At 37.4% G+C, this 23,988-nt stretch overlaps 2 protein-coding genes across 2 annotated transcripts; both read right to left on the minus strand.

Moving 5' to 3' along the window:
- Positions 1-18,548: 18,548 nt before the first annotated feature.
- Positions 18,549-20,335, minus strand: LOC113351479. Its single transcript, XM_026595460.1, has 2 exons — positions 19,948-20,335; positions 18,549-19,627 (listed from the first exon to the last, which is right to left on the minus strand). The coding sequence occupies exons 1-2, from the start codon at positions 20,333-20,335 to the stop codon at positions 18,549-18,551; spliced, it is 1,467 nt and encodes a 488-aa protein (XP_026451245.1).
- Positions 20,336-21,256, minus strand: LOC113351487. Its single transcript, XM_026595463.1, has one exon. It carries the CDS (start codon positions 21,254-21,256, stop codon positions 20,336-20,338), a length of 921 nt encoding a protein of 306 aa, XP_026451248.1.
- Positions 21,257-23,988: the final 2,732 nt, after the last annotated feature.

The raw sequence follows: 23,988 nt of genomic DNA on the forward strand, positions 1-23,988 counted from the left end.
CTTTTTGTCAATAAAATTGGCAAAGGTACAAGAACGGGATCCTAATGAAATTTCCGAAAGAGACATTCCATGACCAAAAGAATGAAACACATATCATCTTATTTAGATGCAATATATAGCCGAGGTTAAATGCATTCATCAAGGAGTTTATAAAGATACAAGATAACCCCTATAATATTCCATAGCCGCACTCCCCACAAAGATTTGGCAATTAAGCACAAGTTCAATTAAGAACTCTCCCCCATAAAATGTCATTCCCAAAGGAACAACAAGAGCGACCTTAATTTCGAAAGAAAAGAAGGATTTCTTTGGACACAACAAATCACATACAAGTATGAATTTGAATCCAAAATACTCAATTAAATTAACCACAAGAGAACACATGATTAATTCAATCGAAAATGCTCAACATAAGTGAACTTATGGAGACTCAAAAATATACAATTAGATTAATCACAAGAGAGCCAATAATTAATCTAATCGAAATACACAACCAAACTAATCACAAAAGTAATCAATTTAATTGGTCATGCTCATCATAAGAAAACTTACGGAGCAACAACTAAATAACCAAACAAGATGATTAAATTTAGTTGAATATGCTCGACATAATGTATCTCGTGGAACGACAACTAAGCTAATCATAAAAATAATCAACTTGGACGTTTTAGTGCTCAACATAAGACACTTTACGGAGCCTCACAGTAATACATAAAATATGGATCAGGGAAGATCAATACTGCGGAATACACAAGGAATCATTCTATTTTCAATCACTACTCGCATAACGATATTCAATAGACATAATCCTTGCAAACAAAAGATTTTAACCTATCTTCCATCAAAAATTGACATAATAGGCTTAACTTTTGCATTTTTCAAAAGTTTATTCATTCTTTTATCAATACATGCATATCGAAATACGAAAGACTTTACTTTTGATATGCTATGGGAAAATCATAGTTCACGGACGCAGACACACATATCCCATAACAATATTGCAATATATAAAACCATAAAGATTAATGCTGAAAAAATCATCTTCTAAACAACTTTAGAATTTAAACCAATAAATCTAAAAACATGAAGATGAAAACGTTGGACATAGCTATGTGTAATCACAATAATGGCTATTCCAAACTCTAGTTATTCTTCTAACAAAAACAAGAGAATAGAAGATTTACTAGGCAATAAGACCTTTGAAGAATTCTTTATCGTCCCCGAACTCCTTGTCGTCAACAAGCATTGGGACATAAGGTTCATTAAGGTAGGAGTTTATATCAATAAACCTTCTTGGCTGATGATGTCGAATCATGGCCTTATGAATCTCATGAGTCTTATACACAAAAGGCTTTATTTGTTGAATCTCCTTTCGCATCTCCTTCAACTTTTCAAGAACATCAGAAAACTTCTGAGAGTTTGAAGGAACGACTCTTGGCTTCCTCACATTCCTTCTCTTTCTTTTCAAGGTAGAAGATAAAGGAGATTTCTCTTTTTCCTTCATGATTGATGGCTTAACAATCATATTAACATCTTTTCCATCAGAAGACATCACGCTTGGAGTATCCATACGCATGGGTTTGTGAGAGGAAATCAAAAATTGAACTCAACAAGTAGTCTTGAGATAAAAGAGGTTTTGAGGAAGGAAAAATGAATGTAGGGTTTCAAAACCTTTAAACAGGTTCGTACACGTCCAACTCACAACCTTATAAAGAGTAGAATTATCGATAATAACCCTCCTTTGTTGATAGACAGGGAAGAACAAAACTAAGAAAAATAAAGAAAAAACTTTTCCTAAAGCCTGAGAGGTATAAAATCATTGTCTCTTTTGATCAGGCACATGAGATAAGATTTCCAAAACAACACAATCAAGTTGCGTTGCGGTGAACAACAATTTGTCCACCACTTTCCTGTTGAGAGGAATCCACGGACCTCTGTCTATCAAAACGACTCGACCATACTTTCTTCTCTAATGGTCTTGGTTTATCCTTGGAAACTAACTTCTTAGACGAAGATAAAATCCTACATACCTCAGCGGTCTTCCGAGCAAGTTTAAGCTTATTTGCTAATTGATTTGCTCTTTGTTGAAGTTTGTTGACGTGCCTCAATTGGTGTTTGTACTTGTAACACCTTGAAAGTTCATGACCCTTTAGATAACAATATGAGCACGTCAATCTAGGATAAAAGTCAGGATTCTGAGATGTGCACGCAGCTAGATACATGGTGGAACCTGAAACATTACAAATAGAGTTTCCAAGAAATGGATCAATTTTTTCTTCCACATTAGTTGGGTTTTCTTCTGAAAGAATATCGAGATTGATGTATGTATTGCTACAGTTATCAAAATCAATATTTTCACCAAGAAGTGCAACACTTGATTTATCGTCTTCATTAGAATCATAGTTGTCAGACATTTCATCAAGAGTTGCAGCAAGACCTTTGTTCCCGGTGTATTTTCTACGATTTGGGCACTCGTTTGCAAAATGACCAAATCCTTTAAACTTAAATCACTGAGGCATATCCTCATCGTCAGTTTCATCGGTTTCCCTGTTTTTAGGAGGAATACGATTATGAGGTTTAACTGATGCTTTAGGCTTATCTCTGGAGAACCGTTTACTTCTCTTCAACAGAAGATCCCTAAACTGTCTTGTGATCATCGAGACTGACTTGTCAAGATCTTCATCTGATGAATCTGTCTCAGAGTGATCATCTTCAGAGATATACACTTTTTTACTCTTATTAAATAATTTAGTGTCCTTTTGTGCTTTGAACGCAACATCCTTAGTTTTGGATGAATGTTCGTGGTCAAAGATCTTAAGCTTCCCAACCAGCGTTTTTCTGGAGAGATTATCTAGGTTATTTCCCTCAATGATGGCATGCTTCTTAGAGTCGTATCTAGATGGCAGCGATCTGAGAATATTCATCACAATGTCCTTTTCAGGAATAGTCTTACCCAATGCAAAAGATGCATTAACAATTTTAGAAACTCTGTGATTAAACTCATCAAATGTATCTTCATCTGCCATACGAAGGTTTTCCCAATCGGAATTAAGGTTTTGAAGCCTAGCTTCCTTTTCACTAGAGTTACCTTCGAATACGGTTTCTAAGATATCCACGCATCTTTAGACCTCGTGCAGTTTGACACATGGTGCTGAAGATTTGGGGTAATGACATGTATAATGGCATTCAAACTGTCGGAATTTTGCTTTGCAGCATTTATCTCGGCAGGGGTGTATTCACCAATATCCTTGGGAACGTTTACATCTCCAACTGCCACGACGGGAGCATTATAGCCATTAACAACATATACCCATGATTGAAAATCACGTGCTTGAAGAAAAGCTCGCATAACAATTTTCCACCATAAGTAATTAGAGCCAATGAAGACTGGTGGTACGTTAATTGAGATAACACCTCTGTCCATTGAGTCGGATCGCTATAAACACAGACTTGTAAGGTCTTAAACGTGTTTGCCTGCTCTGATACCAATTGGAAAAGTGGGGGTACAACAACCACACCCAATATTTCGCTTAGCAATCTGTATGGACAAACTCCAATATACTTTCTAGAGAATCAACTAGACAGTCAGACTCAATCTAGATAAAAAGTATATCAAAGAGTTTATATCTCAATCTTTCGATTTGATATATACTCAAGAAAATAGAAATCTGCGAGTCTTTATCAAATACTGGAGAGATAACTTGGATGGTACCAAAGACCATATCCAAGTGTCAATCAATTTAAATCAACAACCAAAAGGTCGGATATTCTAATTGATTGAACAACACACAACCTGTGATATTTCAATTATATAACAAATTATAATGCGAAAAGAAATAACACAGACACCAGAATTTTGTTAACAAGGAAACCGCAAATGTAGAAAAACCCCGGGACCTAGTCCAGATTGAACACACACTATATTAAGACGCTACAGACACTAGCCTACTCCAAATTAACTTCGGTCTGGACTGTAGTTGAACCCCAATCAATCTCACACTGACCCAAGGTACAGTTATGATCCTACGTCTATGATCCCAACAGGATGCTACGTACTTGATTCCCTTAGCTGATCTCACCCACAACTAAGAGTTGCTACGACCCAAAGTCGAAGACTTTAATAAACAAATCTGCGTCACACAGAAAAGCCTACTGTAATAAATAATCTGTCTCCCACCAATATACCTATGAGTTTTGTTCTGTCTTTTGATAAATCAAGGTGAACAAGAACCAATTGATAAACTAGACTTATATTCCCGAAGAACAGCTTAGTATTATCAATCACCTCACAATAATCTTAATCGACGCAGCGAAAAAGATATTACAGAATCACAAACGATGAGACGAAGTGTTTGTGATTTCTTTTATATCTTGCCTATCGGAGATATCAATATCAATCCAATTATTATAATTGTACTCGGACGATAGAAACAACAAGATCAGATCACACAACTACAAGAAAGTAGTATCGGTCTGGCTTCACAATCCCGATGAAGTCTTTAAGTCGTTAACCTGGTTTAGAAGAAGAAACCAAAGGTTAAAGGAGAATCGACTCTATCTTAGCACAAATAGTACCACACATAAGGTGTGGGGATTAGGTTTCCCAGTTGCTAGAGTTCTCCCTTATATAGTCTTTAAAATCAGGGTTTGCAATCAATGTTAGCTTGGTAACAAAGCATTCAATATTCACCGTTATATGAAAACCTGATTAGATTCAAGCTAATATCTTTCAACCGTTAGATCGAAAACTATCTCGTTACACACAAATGAAATGCACGTTTCTAGGCTTGTGTAACCGTACCCAAACTTGTACATTTGTTGGTTCAACAATAGTTAACCAAATGGTTAGCCATATGATCACTTTCATATCAACCATATTCTTCTTCACCATAACTAGTTCAAGTGACTCAAATGAACTAGTTAGAGAGTTGTTCAATTGCAAGGAAATCTTATGTAACTACACAAGACACAATCGAAGCAAAAACGATTTGATTCACTCGAATCGGTTCATGAACTATATAGCCACGGTTTGCAATTTGCCTTAGTTTATATAAGAATAAGTTCACAAACATCGCTTTTAGATATAACCTATTCAAGTTCGCGGACTTAAGTTCCCGGACGGAGTTCACAAACTCCACTAGAATTTCTCGGGACGAGAACTTCCGTCAGTTCGCGGACTGAGTTCGCGGACTTGGCTCACGCCACCATTTCGGTTCTCTTGATCAACAAAGTTCGCAAACTTCGGTTCAAGGAATAAGGACTTATACATATATGTGTTTCCACAACAATGCTTATATCCTCCAATTGTTATATAATATAAACTCTCATTTCAATAATTGAAACATTCTTAGAGGACGTTGATATTCTATAGTTGTTATTCACAAATTATTTTTCGTCAAAGTAAGCAATTTTCAAAGTGATTGAAACTTGTCATGACTTTTGTCACTAGGTAAAGATGAACTTGGCTAAAGCGAAAGCTTACCAACACATATTTCGAGAAATAGATAGGCGAGATAAACTCGGCTCGAAATAGCAAATGTGTATAATCTAAGTTTATATAACAAAACGACTTTTGTCTCAAGATAGGAGATAAATAGACTTTTGAGTGATAGATAAGTTCAAGTCTCCACATACCTTTTAGTCGATGAAGATCCACCGGTTCCTTGAGTAGTCCTTCGTATTGTATGATGATTGCCATGGAGTTCTTGAGCTCAACTACTCCGAGACCTTAGCTATAGTAGACTAGAAATGAAGACTTATAGTTTTAATCACTAACATTGACAAACATGCTTGAGATAGCAATGCATGCGAGTTCGACCGAGCAATGCTCTAACAATCTCCCCCTTTGTCAATTTTAGTGACAAAACTATCAATACATATGGAATACAAAAATAAATAAATTAACTTTTGTAGCTCCTATTCCACATGTCTAATCTTCAATATTACTCGAAATCTTCGTCACGTCCAAGTACTCCAATGATCCCAAAGGTTGTAAGTTCAGCATCATCGTTGTTGAAAATCCGTAGCTATAACAACGAGAAAACAAGAGTTCTCTATCATTATTATACAGTGTCATAGTATCATTACACAACGTCAAAGTTCAATTGTATCAGAACTTCAACAACATTACTATGGTGATATGTATCACTCCCCCTTAGTCAATACTCCATCTCACATGGAAACCACTCCCCCTCACATAATGATCTGAAAACCATATGTATTTGTAGTGTGAACTACATATTAATTCTCCCCCTTTTTGTCAATAAAATTGGCAAAGGTACAAGAACGGGATCCTAATGAAATTTCCGAAAGAGACATTTCATGACCAAAAGAATGAAACACATATCATCTTATTTAGATGCAATCATATAGCCGAGGTTAAATTCATTCATCAAGGAGTTTATAAAGATACAAGATAACCCCTATAATATTCCACAGCCGCACTCCCCACAAAGATTTGGCAATTAAGCACAAGTTCAATTAAGAACTCTCCCCCATAAAATGTCATTCCCAAAGGAACAACAAGAGCGACCTTAATTTTGAAAGAAAATAAGGATTTATTTGGACACAACAAATCACATACAAGTATGAATTTGAATCCAAAATACTCAATTAAATTAACCACAAGAGAACCCATGATTAATTCAATCGAAAATACTCAACATAAGTGAACTTATGGAGACTCAAAAATATACAATTAGATTAATCATAAGAGAACCCATAATTAATCTAATCGAAATACACAACCAAACTAATCACAAAAGTAATCAATTTAATTGGTCATGCTCATCATAAGAAAACTTACGGAGCAACATCTAAATAACCAAACAAGATGATTAATTTAGTTGAATATGCTCGACATAAAGTATCTCGTGGAACAACAACTAAGCTAATCATAAAAATAATCAACTTGGCCGTTTTAGTTCTCAACATAAGACACTTTACGGAGCCTCACAGTAATACATAAAATATGGATCAGGGAAGATCAATACTGCGGAATACACAAGGAATCATTCTATTTTCCATCACGACTCGCATAACGATATTCAATAGATATAATCCTTGCAAACAAAAGATTTTAACCTATCTTCCATCAAAAATTGACATAATAGGCTTAACTTTTGTATTGTTCAAAAGTTTATTCATTCTTTTATCAATACATGCATATCGACATACGAACGACTTTACTTTTGACATGCTATGGGACAATCATAGTTCACGGACGCAAACACACATATCCCATAACAATATTGCAATATATAAAACCATAAAGATTAATACTGCAAAAATCATCTTCCAAACAACTTTAGAATTTAAACCAATAAATCTAAAAACATGAAGATGAAAACGTTGGACATAGCTATGTGTAATCACAATAATGGCTATTCCAAACTCTAGTTATTCTTCTAACAAAAACAAGAGAATAGAAGATTTACTAGGCAATAAGACCTTTGAAGAATTCTTTATCATCCCCGAACTCCTTGTCGTCAACAACCATTGGGACATAAGGTTCATTAAGGTAGGAGTTTATATTAATAAACCTTCTTGGCTGATGATGTCGAATCACAGCCTTCTGAATCTCATGTGTCTTATACACAAAAGGATTTATTTGTTGAATCTCCTTTCGTATCTCCTTCAACTCTTCAAGAACATCAGAAAACTTCTGAGAGTTTGAAGGAACGACTCTTGGTTGGTACCAAAGACCAATATCCAAGTGTCAATCAATTTAAATCACCAACCAAGGTCGGATATTCTAATTGATTGGAAAATGCACAACCTGTGATATTTCAATTATATAACAAAATATAATGTGGAAAAGAAATAACACAGACACCAGAATTTTGTTAACGAGGAAACCGCAAATGCAGAAAAACCCCGGGACCTAGTCCAGATTGAACACAAACTGTATTAAGCCGCTACAGACACTAGCCTACTCCAAATTAACTTCGGTCTAGACTGTAGTTGAACCCCAATCAATCCCACACTGATCCAAGGTACAGTTATGCTCCTACGTCTCTGATCCCAGCAGGAAGTTACGTACTTGATTCCCTTAGATGATCTCACCCACAACTAAGAATTGGTACGACCCAAAATCGAAGACTTTAATAAACAAATATGCATCACACAGAAAAGCCTATGGTAATAGATAAATCTGTCTCCCACGGATATACCTACGAGTTTTGTTTTGTCTTTTGATAAATCAAGGTGAACATGAACCAATTGATAAACCAGACTTATATTCCCGAAGAACAGCCTAGTATTATCAATCACCTCACAATAATCTTAATCGACGCAGCGAAAAAGATATTACGGAATCACAAACGATGAAACGAAGTGTTTGTGATTTATTTTATATCTTGCCTATCAGAGATATAAATCTCAAGACAATTATTACAATTGTACTCGTACGATAGAAACAACAAGATCGGATCACACAACTACAAGAAAGTAGTATCGGTCTGGCTTCACAATCCCAATGAAGTCTTTAAGTCGTTAACCTGGTTTAGAAGAAGAAACCAAAGGTTAAAGGAGAATCGACTCTAGATTAGCACAACTAGTATCATACATAAGGTGTGGGAATTAGGTTTCCTAGTTGTTAGAGTTCTCCCTTATATAGTCTTTCAAATCAGGGTTTGCAATCAATCTTAGCTTGGTAACAAAGCATTCAATATTCACCGTTAGATGAAAACCTGATTAGATTCAAGCTAATATCTTTCAACCGTTAGATTGAAAACTAACTTGTTACACACAAATGAAATGCACGTTTCTAGGCTTGTGTAACCGTACCCAAACTTGTACATTTGTTAGTTCAACAATAGTCAACCAAATGGTTAGCCATATGATCACTTTCATATCAACCATATTCTTCTTCACCATAACTAGTTCAAGTGACTCAAATGAACTACTTAGAGAGTTGTTCAATTGCAAGGAAATCTTATGTAACTACACAAGACACAATCTAAGCAAAAACGATTTGATTCACTCGAATCGGTTCATGAACTATATAGCCACGGTTTGCAATTTACATTCCTTAGTTTATATAAAAATAAGTTCACAAACATCGTTTTTAGATATAACCTACTTATGTTCGCGGACTGGGTTCGCGGACTTAAGTTCCCGAACGGAGTTCACAAACTCCAGCAGAATTTCTCGGGACGAGAACTTCCGCCAGTTCGCAGACTGAGTTCGCGGACTTGGCTCACGCCACCATTCCGGTTCTATTGATCAACAAAGTTCGCAAACTTCGGTTCAAGGAATAAGGACTTATACATATATGTGTGTCCACAACAATGATTATATCCTCCAATGGTTATATAATCTAAACTCTCATTTCAATCATTGAAACATTCTTAGAGGACGTTGATATTCTATAGTTGTTATTCACAAACTATTTTTCGTCAAAGTAAGCAATTTTCAAAGTGATTGAAACTTGTCATGACTTTCTTCACTAGGTAAAAATGAACTTGGATAAAGCAAAAGCTTACCAATACATATTTCGAGAAATAGATAGGCGAGATAAACTCGGCTCGAAATAGTAAATATGTATAATCTAAGTCTATATAACAAAACGACTTTTGTCTCAAGATAGGAGATAAATATACTTTTGAGTGATATATAAGTTCAAGTCTCCACATACCTTTTAGTCGATGAAGATCCACCGGTTCCTTGAGTAGTCATTCGTCTTGTATGATGATTGTCATGGAGTTTTTGAGCTCAACTACACTTTCTATCCTAGTCCGAGACCTTAGTTATAGTAGACTAGAAATCAAAACTTATAGTTTTGATCACTAACATTGACAAACATGCTTGAGATAGCAACGCATGTGAGTTCGACCGAGCAATGCTCTAATAACTATAAGACAAAGATTGCAGCTCAGGGTTTCAAGCATGGACAGGTGGTATGAATAATCATTTGAAGATATGTAAGAAGAAGCCTATAGAGGAAAAAGGACAACAAACTCTTGATTTTCAACCGGCTAGGCTAGGAGAGGAAGGAAAATTGGTTGCGGTAACTTTTAATCAAGATGCATGTACAAAGGCAGTGATTTTATTTGTGATTTTAGATGAGCAGTTGTTTAGAGTGGTTGAAGGAGAAGGGTTCAAGGAACTTTGTAGGATACTTGAATCTAGATTCAAGATCCCTTCTCATATGACCATTTCGCGGGGTGTATTAAATTTGTATGAAGCTGAAAAGGAGAAGATGAAGAACTACTTCAACGCAAACAATGTGAGAGTTTGTCTTACCACCGACACATGGACCTCAAATGGCCAAAATAAAAGCTACATGGTTATAACTGCGCATTTCATTGATAAAGATTGGAAGCTGCACAAACTGGTAATCAACTTTTTTCCAAATTTTAGGTCATTCAGGTGAGGTAATTGGGAAGATTTTAGAGGAATGTTTGTTAGATTGAGAACTTCCTGGGGATTTTACTATTACGCTTGACAATGTTAGTGTTAATGATTTAGCCATTGATTATCTAAGGAAGGATGGTCATTTAAAGGAGTAAGTGATTAGTTCAAATGGTGTACTGAATACTAAGTTTATGCAAGTTAGATGTGCTGCTCATGTGCTTGCACTTGTTGTGAATGCTGGCTTGGGAGAGTATCACATGGCCGTTAAGAGAATAAGGGCAGTGGTGAAGTATGTGATGGGTTCTCCTGCTAGGTTGAGTAAGTTTATGGATTGTGCTAAACAAGAAAAGTTAGATTGCAGAAAATGTTTAGTTTTAGACGTGGATACAAGATGGAATTCCACTTACATGATGTTGGAAGCTGCTTGTAGATATCATGTTCATCGTTGTTTTGCTTGATCCACGTGAGAAAATGAAAGGTTTAAATTTTATTCTTGATACTTTAGATATCACGAGTCCGTCATTACGTAAACACTTATCGACTTATGTGAGAACTGATTTTCAAGAACTTTTCGAAGAGTACAAGTGTCTGTATGCAAATGATGAAAACATGTCTAGTGCCACAAGTACTGGTGATAATGTTACTCAATCTTCTGGAGTTACTGATGATGAAGATTCCGCGTATGCTAGTCTTATAGCAGAGAGAGCAAGAGAAGATGAGGAGGATGACAATGTTGAGGGGAGAACTGACTTGGAGTTATATTTAGAGGAGAAACGTGAACCGAGAATCAGCCCTGCCGGTGTTCAGTTTGAAATTTTAGGTTGGTGGAGGACTAATAGTACAAGGTATCCTGTATTATCACACATGGCGAGAGATATACTACCCATACCAGTCTCTTCTGTTTCCTCGGAATCTGCCTTTAGTACTGGAAGGCGCGTTATTGATCCATATCAAAGTTCACTGCTGCCTAAGACAGTTGAGGCGTTGATTTGCACGCAAAGCTGGTTACGGACACTGGTTGATCTTGATCCAAACACCTTAGGAACTGATGATGCCGAAGATGTTTCAGGTATTTTCTCTACTCACTGTTTGTAAAATTCTGATTTGTTATTTTCTCTACTCATTGTTTGTCACTTATTGATGTAATTTCTTGCAGAATTTTTAGGTTCTCTTGCAACTTCTAAGTTCATCCGCATTGACATAGATGATGATGAAGAAGAAGATTCAACTTTGTTATCGTGAATTTGATTATAAATGATTTAATGGGTTAACGGTAAGTTTTTCTAGTTTGTAGTTTTAGTGGTTGATTTTTTTTTTAGAATAAAACTTATATTTGTTTAAGCATATGCGTAGCCAAGTTGAAACAATGAACTGTCAATAATGTGAGTACTCTCCTTTACGCCCAAATAACTTAAACTCAGGCCATTTCCTTTGAAGGTAGATCATCTTAGTCAACTGTTATGAATGTTCATGGCTTACTTTACTTGTAACTTCTTCAATATCAGTACAATTTCGTTGCAGTTTGATTGGTTGAGGTGATAATATAACATTCACATTAGAAATGCATATTCCAGTAAAAGGATCATCCTCAATTCCAGCTAAACGAATGTTTATTGTTTAGTGCTTGTCTAACATAGTGGTTGCTAATCTTGATGTTCTTAGTTACATTATGTACCATTGCACTGATCATGATTGAGAAATTCATATTTAACTCGAGTTTGTGTACGTGCACTGATCCTGTGGAATACCCAATTTATACACATGCAAAGTGTATTCATTGTAACAAACTATTTCCTGTCGACCCTTTTAGGAATGAGACCTCTATGTTGATTTTCCATCTAAAGATGTGTAGTCAGTTATGATTATGAATTTTTGATGTTTTTCGTTTTTGTTATTAAGGAGAAACTAGACTCTTTAAAATTTAATGTTTCTATCAGTATGTATTGGAAGTTGGAACATTTGATGTAACAGGTTCAGAAAAATTTGCATGTCGGTTTTGTGAGACTGACAGATATAAAAAATTTCAGTGACTTAGCTGGTTAACCAAAAACCGAATGGTTTTATACATAACCGAGTTGGAACCGAACCGAACAAAACCGAACTACCTTAATGGTTTCATCGGTTTTCATTATTGGAAAACCAAGTACTTTGGTTTCGGTTTTGGTTTTGCCAAAAACCGATGAAAACCGAACCGTGTGCAACCCTAGTTCCTGGAGTGGTGATTCTCCACCATTATGTATCCCTTCAAACCTCAGTTTTAATGAGGTAATTTAATAAATTATGGTTTGTTCAAGCCCATCTTTCCCTAAAAAAAACATGAAAACAATATTTTCTATTTTAGCATCCTCAGCAGCTCGAATAGTCTGAACACGACGCTTCCGAGTAGGTGTATCCCACTGAAACACCCATTGGCTATAAGCTGGAAGGTGACAATGCATCTTGAGGAGCTCCATAAGGATACCATCAACATCGTCCCACCTGAAGATCTAGTGACGCACGATCCGAAGAGGGCACAAAACCATTTCGGGACATTAGTCTTGCGAAGCGTGAAATTGCTGGAAACAAGAGGATCCAAATAGGGAAGAAGCTGAGGACCCTTCAGTGGACGATGATTCCGCGAGATATCCACACTGGATCCTTCAAATTTCTCTATGAGTTGATAAGACCAATAGTTCTCTAGGAAGTTCTCTGGTGCACAGAAACTGGAAATAGACGGATCGAGCTCATTCTTCTCATGGACGATGAAACGACCTTGGCTGCGACGAGCACTTTCCGAAGGAGACTTCAGTAATTCTTATAGGGTTGAAACACATCTAGCTCTCTGAGGAGCAGCCAGAGCGAGAACCTTGTACTAAAAGGAGCTCAGTGGACAATAAAGACTTGGAAACCCGAAATTCACAATACATCCAATCACTTATTTTTTATTACGTGGATAGCTTATCACACTCGCACTGCTAAAAAATGCTCTAGCATCGCGAGTAAATATACTTCCCCCAAAATTTAGGAACATTGGCAGATTGACTACCCTACCGTACTATTTATTTTATTTGTGTCCAAGAGTCTTTTGTCAAATGAGATGAACATTAGAACCGTTCGCGTTGTAAAAAGATGAAAGAGAGTGAGTCGTACACCTCTTTCCACCCACCTTAATTATTGAGTCAAAACCACCTGTTTTGGGTCAAAACCACTAAATCTCTTACAATACCACCCTTCTTTATCTCAATTTTCCTATTCAGATCCTCCTTTCTCCCTGATCCCCCCCCCCCCCTTTTCGTTTTATTTCTTTCTAGTTTTCTCCCTATGCCCGTTGTGCTTCTCTTAATTCTGTGTTTCTTGTAAGTTTTCCCTTTGTTTCTCATATCTCGGTGGAAAAAAAATCTTGTTCTTCTTCTATCATCTGGTACCATTTTTTTGCTAAGCTTTTCTATCTTTGCTGCTTTTTGTGTTACCAATTTCTTTTAAGTTCCATCATTTGAGTTTTGAAAAGAAGAGAATCAAAAGGATTTCCGTGATTTAGAGGTTCTTCCACCCCCTGTGTAGGTGGATTTGGTATTGTCTTTAGATTTTTATCCTTTCTCTTCAGTTTCTCTCATGGAGATATCAGTTGTTTAATCAACTGGAGTTAAATCTTAACTCTAAAAAACCCTTTGTTAATCAGCTTTTTGGGATTATTTCCCTTAATGATCAAGCATATCGATTTATGGCCTCAAGTAATAGTAGTAACGGAGACGATACCTTGGTTGATGAAGGTTTAGCATCCCCTCCTGCTTGTGTTGTTGAAGATTCGGAGAAGAATACTAGTTTCCCGGTGACTGATATCATCCCTCCCGGTGACCTTCATCTAACTTATGTCGACAAAGGCTCCGACCATGTCACTCTGAAGAAGGATTCAATTGATTTTAATTTCTATGAAGAGAAGGAACGAATTACGGTGTTCAACGATAGTATGTCTATTGAAACCGGAATTTCAGGTAATTGCAAGTTTAAAGTTTCCGGCGAAAGCAACTATACCGGCGTAGCAAAAGGAACAAAGGGTTATAACAGCTTACCGGAAGATGAAGTTGGGGGTTCAGGTGACCTAATTTTAGGTCAACTTTCTTCTTTTGACATAAGTGTTACTCATAGACTAAATGTGAACAATGGGCTTGTAGTCAACTTTGTAGCCTGTTGGTGTTGCTTCTACTTGTGGGATTTATTGGGCCTACCCTGTCTTATGAAGAAAAGAAGCAAAAAACCAAGGGAAGTTGTTATATCGATAATGAATCCTCAGGTGAGGTTTGGTAACAGCTTAAAAGCTTCAGGTGATTTAGTTGCTGGTCAAGCCAAGTTCCGATCTTTCACGGGTCAATGGTCCGGCCAAGGCAAAGGCTGGTCTGTTCAAAGTCAAAGGTTGGGTAATATCAAGTTGTCTAGCCAAGACAATCTCTTCACCTACTTGCAGAACTTCATGTCGTCAAAATCTTCAAGTACAATCAGAGCCTTAGCAAGTCTCAGGTATTTCATACCTCCTTATGATCCTCTCTACACAACTGATACTAAGGTTTGTAGACAGATTAAACATGATCTTTATTTGTTCTCGCCTGAATGGAGGGGTTTATCTCTTTTTTCCCTCAAGAAGCATGTTAGAACCTGTACGACTACCTTGATGGGTGAGATTGCTTTGGAATTCCATTATCCAGGATATATGTTGAGTATTTCCCTTACCACTAATGGTAATATACTTTTGAATCTAAATTGTTGGAGAAGTAGTTGTCTAGGTAGGAACCCTAAGGATGGTTGTGTTTTTAAGGGTGATTATAGAGGTTACCATTATTCTAACTGTTTAAGGCTTGATGGTTACTTATTTTCTCGAGAATGGAAGTGCTTTAATATCTTGGTTCTTACAAATTATAATACCAACTGTTTGAATATGCCTCTGGGATATAAATATGGTGGGAACTCCTGTAGGGATGATAAAGTAAATGAGCAGCATGCTGATGATTGTTGTGTCCTGAATCAAATTGTAAGACATGATCTCACAATTATGTGTACCTTCAGAGCTTTTCACAAGTTAAAAATCTTAAAGATTAATACTTCAAGGCAGATCAAACTAGATTTTTATTTGTTCTCTCGGGATTTGAATGGTCTAATCTCCTTTGCTCTTTTTGAGTGTGAAACATATTATTTGACATCCTTTGAAGATGAGCTTACTTGTTGGGATCTATTCTCCATGGATGATTATAATTTTACTAGGAACTGTAGTCTTTTCTTTTTTTACTCGGTCAACTTAAAAATAAAATAAAAAGCGAAACTGTACAGGGACTAGGCTATATTAGCGCTAAGCCATTAGACTGCACGCCAATAAGACCTATTTGAAACGAAAATAAACCTCTCCAGGCCATTCAACAGACTGAATGAAACCTGGCCGACCCTCATAAAACTCATAAATTTCTTCAGCCAACAAACATGCTTGTTTGGCCGAGGCATCAGCTGAAAAATTAGCCTCTGTAGCTATGAACATAGCTAATATTGTTGTACAAACCTCTTCGCCATTCTCCACTTCTGCATTAGCTGCCACGACAACTCCCCTTTATGAAGAGCTAATATGCAACTCATCGAATCCGATCTGACGCATAGATTTTTGACATTCCACCTTTGAGCAACAACCGCGCCATAGATAACCGCACACACTTCAACATAGTAGTTGGTCTGCCAGCCCGGTCCAACACAGAAAACTCCCAGAACTGCCGAGTTAGAATCACGAAAAACTACACCAGAACAGCTTGGCCCGGGTTGCCAAGTGATGCACCATCACAACAGATCATAAGCTCACATGGATTAGGCGGCGTCCAAGTAACTTCAATTGGAACAGAGTGCTTGCAAGATCTGTGCTTCACTCTAAAGAAATTCAAAATGCAAATCATCTAAGGTGTTGTACATGTGGCCCTTCATTCTAATTGAGTTATCACGAATTACCTGATAAACCCGTCCCTTAAATTCAAGCCATCGTACACGCATGTTCTCATAATAAGCCTTATTGTGCAGCTTCCATAACTCCGTAACTATTGCAAGATTTGCAACAAGCCACAAATCTTTTATCATCCTACTACGCCCTTTTGCAACCTTGTAAGAGGCCACAAGATCTTCATTCGGTTTCATTTTAAAAATATCAGTCGCCCAATCTCAAATCTTCTTAGCAATTTTGCAATGCCAAGTGATATGGCTGACATCTTCGCAATTCTCTCTGCACAGGCGACACATAGAAGGCATCTCCCTACCTGTCTTCTTAATGATGTTATCTTCAGTAGAGCAACATTGTTTATTAAATAACTTCCAGTACTGTACACTTAAGGTAGGATGTACAACACTTCTAGTGAAAAGAGCCGCAGTTGGCGAAACTTCCGCAGGTGCCCTGATGGCAGCCTTAGCCGACTTGACAGAGAATACGCCCTTGCTGTCCAAGTCCCAAATTTTGTAATCATCTCCACCACCAATAAGAGGCAAATTTTCAACATCAATATTGCAACGTAACATCAATTCCTTAGTCTTTGGAGGAATAACCCAAGAACCATCAACAATAATATCATTAACCTTGGCCTTAAAATCATTAGGACCCTTTTTAATGATGCCAAGCTTTTGCGCAATTGAAAAATCAACACACCAATTATCAAAAAATAAGGAAGTATTAGCACCATTACCTATAATTGAGCGCATATGTTTTTGCAAAAAGTTATACACCAATCTGATTCCAGGAAAAACCGAAGAACCCAATTTATAATCTATCAAGTTGCCATTTAACTTGAAATACTTCGCCTTCAAAAATCTGGCCCAAGTCTTATCAGAGTCACGAATAGAAACCCACAACTTCATAAGCATGGCCCTATTAACATCAATCAATTTCTTAAGACCAAGACCACCTTCACGCATTGGACGACATAAGTCATCATAAAGAACCGTAGAGTATTTACGTTTCTCAGCATCTCCAGACCACATGAAATTTCGAATGGCCCTCTCAACTGACATGATAGCCCTACATGGCCACTTATACACAACTATGGAATGAAGCAAATAACTAGAAATCAGTGATTTAATCAAAACTAGTCGAGCCTGAAAAGATAAGAGCTTACCCTTCCAACCTGCCAGTTTATCCATAATCTTCTCCATTACTTGCCAAACATGAATATGACGCACAATACCAGGTTTTAATTGGATTCCCAAATATTTAACTGGGAATAGCGCCCTTTCGATGCCCATATAATTTGCAATAGCAACAACACGAGAATGCTTGTCACCACCATAATAGAACTTGTTTTTGGCATAACTAACGTATTGACCAGAAGCAAGTTGGTACATACCAAGCATCTCCTTCAAATGCTGCAAACTGTGAAGATTACCCTTACAGAAAATAAGAATATCATCCGCAAAGAGTAAATGAGTTGGCGCAACACCTTTCTTTCTCACCATATGGTGCATACTTCTTGCTGCAAACAACTTAGAGAGATTCCGGCTCAAAACATCTTCAATAAGAACAAAAATCAAAGGTGAAAGAGGATCACCTTGACGCAGACCTCTAGTGATACTGAAAAAACCTTCAGGGCTACCATTAATCATAATAGAAATCCGAGCAGAGTTAAGAATATTAAGCAGCCACGAACACCATGCATCAGAAAAACCATATTGCGAAAAACCTCACAACAAATTCCCAACTAACCGTGTCAAAAGCTTGGGCTATATCCAGTTTGAGGCCAACATTACCATGCTTCCTTTCCACACTAATCTCATTGATCAGTTCCGACGCCAAAGCTATGTTTTCATGAATGTTTCTTCCCTTCATAAACGCCACTTGCTCCTCAGAAATCAATTTATTCAGCACTGTACCAAGTCTGGTAGCCATAATCTTTGTAATGATTTTGAAGAAAAATTGCTTAAACCAATTGGCCTATAGTCCTTAATAGCATCAGATTTGTTATTTTTTGGGATTAGAACAATAAAACTAGAGTTAATGCCATTAGGAATTTTCCGCATCGCCCAACAGTTTGCAATAGCATTAAAAAGATCTCTAGAAATAATGTTCCAACAACTCTAAAAAACCTGTAAATCCATCAGGGCCAGGTGCAGAGTCTGCGCCCAAATCGAAAACTGCTTCCTTAACTTCATCCAAAGACGGAATAGCATCCATAAAAGCACTTTCAGCAGCTGAGATGCTTTCATGCTCATATCAAACAACTTTGGATCAATATGCACCCTCCACCATTGAATTTTGCACGGTAGTGATCAACAATGTAATCCTTAATTTCATCCTGCAAAATCAAAGTAGAGTTAGTAGAAATCTTCAATTCAGTGATTGTGTTTTGGCTTCTCCTCATGCATATGATGTTGTGGAAAAATCGAGTATTTTGATCACCATCTTCCAACCAATTAGTTCTCGATTTTTGTTTAAGCATAACTGCCAACTCAGTTCGCACCTCATCAACATCCTTTCTAGCATCGGCAACCTTCAAAAATTGTAACTCACACCCAACATTTTGATCCAGAATATCATTCTCCTTATCAAGATTCAATTCCGCTTGCTTTAAACGAAACTGAACATCCCCAAACACAGTTCTATTCCAAATCTTCATGGCTTCCTTCAGTCTCTTCAACTTAGAAGTGAAAACAAAAGGAGGCGCACCATCCATCCTAACACTCCAACTTTCCTTTACAAAATCCAAAAAAGATGGATGAGAAAGCCACATTTTCTGAATTCTAAAAGGAGCCCTATTCGTCCTTGGACTGTCAAAAGCAAAACCAAACAGAGGGGAATGATCAGAGCAAACTCTTGGCATAGCTTTACACCTCCAGTTAGCGTACTTATCATACCAAGCATCGTTTATAACAACCCTATCATGTTTAGAAACGATTCTATGTATTCCACTCCGACAATTAGGCCAAGTATATTTCTTCCCAATAGCATCCGCTTCCACCAAACCATTGTCAGATATCCAACATCGAAACTCATTCATATAAATTTCTTTAATCGGCCTACCACCCTTCTTTTCGTCCAAACGCAAAACGCAATTAAAATCCCCCAACACCAACCACGAAATAGATATAAATCCCAACCCCATTTGACGCCAAAGAGATCTCCTTGCCACCGCGTCAAAAGAAGCATGAACTGCCGTGATATAATCACCAGAAAAATCCAAAGTGATAGCTTGTTTTGAAGAGGATAAAACATTCGGCCTTGCCAGAGAATTCCTCCAAAACACCCAAATGTTACCTCTCTCACCATTCACCTCATTAGTAATAACATCTTCACAAAAATCAAACAAATTTAAATTCCTAACAAAACGTGTAGTGCAACGAACCTGCGGCTCCGCAATACATATTACGTCAGGATTGTGCAAGTGGTAAAGCTCAATCAACTTGGCCCTTACACCATCCTTAGCCAAGCCTTGAGCATTTCAATAAAAGACACGCATTAATTAACCCTGCTCTTTGAAGGGCTTGTCGAACCCTGTCTGGAAGATCTACCACCTCAAGTTTGAACTTGACTAACATTTGCCACAGTAACAGTCTTCTTTTTAGTAACCTTTGGTTTTTTCTTCTTGTCAGCCAATTCCTTCTTCTCACGATCATCTTGTTCTTTTTTAGCAAGTAATTCCAAATTTCTTGCATCATCTTCTGCTGCCTTGGAAGTAGTTGTTGATACCTGATCCACCGTATCCACAACTTCATCATCAGTTTCAATAACTACCTCATCAGTCTCTTCGGTCCCAGTTTCAAATCTATTAGAAAGCGTTAAGTTCTCTAAAGATTTAGCCGGAGTAGATATTCTTGAAGTTTTAGTGGCCTCACTAAAACTAGCATCATCATGATCACCCATAGGAGTTGGAGAACAAGCTGCTACCTCATTATCTACAGGTTCACTTTCGTTGATATTAACCAAAATTGGTTGAGTTGCGGCATGTTGCTTTTCTAAAACCTTCTTTATCAAATTCTCTAGCCCTGTCTTAGCCATCTATTGTTGAATTGTAGCAACCTCAGCATCAACTTCTCGTTGTCGTGCCGCCTCTTTCATAGCCTCATAATTCTTATAAGCTTTCATCTCTTGCATCTCAAGATTAGCATCATCCTCCTTGCGAAAATTATCCCGCATATTTTCCGCAATTTCCTCACCATCATTGCGCAAAATTGGTTTCGCACCATCATTGTGCTTCTCAGGATGAGACGCACCATCATCATTGGCACCATCATTGCGCTGCACAGAATGGGAAGCACCATCATTGCGCGCCTCAGACAGTGACGCACCATCATTGTGCGCCATGGACATTGACGCACCATCATTGTGCGTCTCTGATCTTTTACCTTCTTCACCCGATTTCTCACCATTACTAGCACTATTCTCAGGGAAAATGGTATGTTTTCCAGTAGCAATCTCAAGGATTGATAGGTTCTTCATTGTTTTAGGATCATCACCAGGTTTGTTTGTTTGATCCTTCTCAATAATTGGTTGCAGCGGTGGATCTTCTGGCATGTTCTTCTTTCCATCATGTTTAGGAATTCTTTCTTTTTGCCAGAAATTCTTAAGGTCATCCATATCGGCTTCAATTGATTTTTTGATCTCAGGATCAGTTTCTTCATCAACTTTGTCTTTCAAATCATCATACTTTTTTGTTCTACAATCGGATTTCTTATGGCCGATAGATTTGCAATAATCGCAAAAAATTGGCATGTTTAAAATTTCGTAATCTTGAACAAAAATTTCTTTGTTCTCTTCACCATCTATCAGAATCCTTCCTAAAGGTTGCGAGAAATCTATATCAATCAAAGCAGCAGCAAAGTAGCCATATTCATGACGCAGAGTTCTTGGATCGACAGAAACCGGCTTTCCAATCCCTCTAGACATTCGAAAAATCGTATCTTCATCCCAAAAATCCATTGGAAGAGCCGTGAAACGAACCCAAACAGCAGCCCTAGTAATCTGATCCTTCCCCGGATCAAATATAGGCGTCCATGGATGATTTTTAAGCTGTTGAAACCCAATTTCAGATTTAATCTTCCACGGGCCATCATAGCTTACTCGTTTTCGATCATCTTCATTGTCAAGCTTAATAACAAAGTATCCCTTCTTCCATGGAATAAATTGAACCGAACCTGATAGCTTCCATTGATTCAATAATTCTTTTTTAACATCTTCGAATTTGAGGGTTTTGAAAAATATCAAACGCCCAACCAAACTAAACCTCCACACAGCCTTAATTCTAGCATGAGTCTCCCGCGGGATTTTAACCAAAACATCATTGTTCGTTGTAGAATGAAATCGAGGATGAGAGAGCGTATCAGCATCAATCTTTGATAAAACATGTGTTCTCTTCTTTAATATAGCCGCATAAGTGCCTTCTTTATGCACACCATGATTGCCATCTTCAATCGGATTCCCATTCGCGCTATGGTTGCCATCTTCGAGTTGTTTCCTATTCACGGGAGAACTAGGGTTTGCAGCAATATTTTTTGGAACATAAACACGCCTATTGTGTGAATGATTCTAATTATTCCTTCTTGTTTGATCATCATGTTGATCGCCTAAAACAGGCGAATTGTTGTTTTGATTTTGCGCCATTAGAGCGCAAAATCAAGAGAAAACCTAAAGAACACAAAAGAAAAAAGGGAGGGAGAAAAAAACCGGAGCTTCCTTACTAGGAACTGTAGTCAGTCTACATCTTCGGGGATTTGGGCTGGAAATTCTTTTATTTGGCAAGGATATAAGGAGCTTTCTTTCATTAGGTACATTTGGTCTTTGTGGATGTCTATTTGGATTTTTTTCGCTTCCTGGCGGTATTTGAAGGATCTTTTAGTTATGTTCTTCCCTTACAATCAGTCTGGTATCTTAAACACTTGTGATTGTTTTCAAGACTTCAGTTTGCACTTCTATTTGATATACCTCGACATCAGACCTTCAAGCCATTTTACTCCTTCGGCGAGGGCTTGGGCAGTGAGTACATATATCTGTTATGAGTATATGATGCATTCTGTTGATGATCACAAGGGGATTGCTTGGATGAGGAATGAGTATGTGTTTGAAGTTCTCCTTGGTTTCTTTCTTAGCTATTTGTTCTGTGCTGATTGCACTATCGCGGTTCCATCATCAATTTCTCTTAGGGCTGATTTTGTTGCTGATGTTTATGTTCTTAGCTGCAATTCTTCGGATTGACAGCATTATTATTACTATCATTCTTCTGATGAGAAGCGTGACACTAATCCTTTAAGCTAGAACTCCTCGGAGGGATTGGGAGCGGTATGTTGTGCGTCGTTTCCTCTGTGGTGTGCAAGTTCTTGTTACCCTCAAGTCGACCCGACATTTACCTATCTTGATAGAATTATCGCGTGGTTTGGATTGTTCTCCTACAGTTGGTTTGTAGTGCTGACAACTTGTTCGGTCGTAGATGAAGCCCCTTTAGCCTTTGATGAGGTTATCCTTTGTTCAGTAGCAATCTGGAACAGTAGTCTCTATCCTTTTATTTCCCTTTGTCGTTTTTTATATTTATTTATGTTCTTCATGTCGTTTGACTATCCCAGCAGTTGAGGTCGACTGTTTGCCTTTTTGAAGCCTTTACCTAATTTTTTTTTTAATAATAATAAAAAAAAAATGAGATGAACATTACAAATATTGATTAATTTCATTGTGAATTACGCCTCTAGGACAATTTCACAGTTCATAAACCTGTGAATTTCTAACCGTATGTTAATGATGAATCTATTTTCGGTTTTCGCCTAGTGTAATGATGAAATTCATAATAAAACAAAACTTCTGCATTTGACTATCAAACACAGTTTGCATCCTATAATTATTAAGGCTAAATGCAAGTGAATCCATTGATGCACCAATCAAACATGTCGCTACAACTATACAAATTAGTAGTTAGGGTCTTTGGGACAAAGAAACCAAAAAGTGGGAGGATTAATTGTGAAAATTAAGAATGATTTGTGCCAAATGAATAAAATAAAGTCAAAAGCAGGGTTTTGTTTGGCATTCATTCTAATCAACCAGGGTCAAAACAGCCCTATTGAGTGGGAGGAGGAGTTAACAAAAAGTCCCAGTTCCAATGGAAGAGATTATATAGTCAATCCAAAGCAAGGCTTCCTGTTCGGATCTCTTAAAAAACCAAATCAAATTAAATCTTAAAATTTCGAAACTGTGAAAAACAAGACTCCCTCAATCATTTAACCATCAATTTCTCTTATGTTTATCTCTTGGTCTTTCATTGGCGCACTCTCCTCTTCATTTGCCGGTTGAACCGGTCACGTCATTTCTCAACTTCTCCAAATTACCCTTCCCTTTTCATTTTCCCCTATTTTGTCTCTTTTTACCGTGTTTTCTCGGGATTCAGAAATATTTACAAAGACTAATCAACCGCTGGAAACCAGCATAGAGACTCTCACCACTGAACACATGTACAAACCACCAAATCTAAACTATGTAACTCACCGGAGAGAGAGAGAAACGGACAGTAATTTGGCCGTGAAACGGCAAAGCTATATGTGTTTACAGATGTTGGGTCACTATTGTAGTCATTGCATGTATGCCATGTATCATCTATCAGTTGTAAGTAGCCCCCATAAAGTTCACCAAAAAGACAAAACCTAAACCCTATGCACTGTCCTCTAGCAGTG

Source organism: Papaver somniferum, chromosome 1 (genome assembly GCF_003573695.1).
Source record: "Papaver somniferum cultivar HN1 chromosome 1, ASM357369v1, whole genome shotgun sequence".
NCBI lineage: Eukaryota > Viridiplantae > Streptophyta > Magnoliopsida > Ranunculales > Papaveraceae > Papaver > Papaver somniferum.

Coding starts and splice junctions, on each gene's coding strand:
- LOC113351487 (XM_026595463.1), bottom strand. CDS start 21,256: ATGGATTTTTGGGATGAAGATACGATTTTTCGAATGTCTAGAGGGATT.
- LOC113351479 (XM_026595460.1), bottom strand. CDS start 20,335: ATGGCTAAGACAGGGCTAGAGAATTTGATAAAGAAGGTTTTAGAAAAG. Junction 19,628..19,947: donor TAAAAAAGAACAAGATGATC/GTGAGAAGAAGG, acceptor ATTTTTGTGAAG/ATGTTATTACTAATGAGGTG.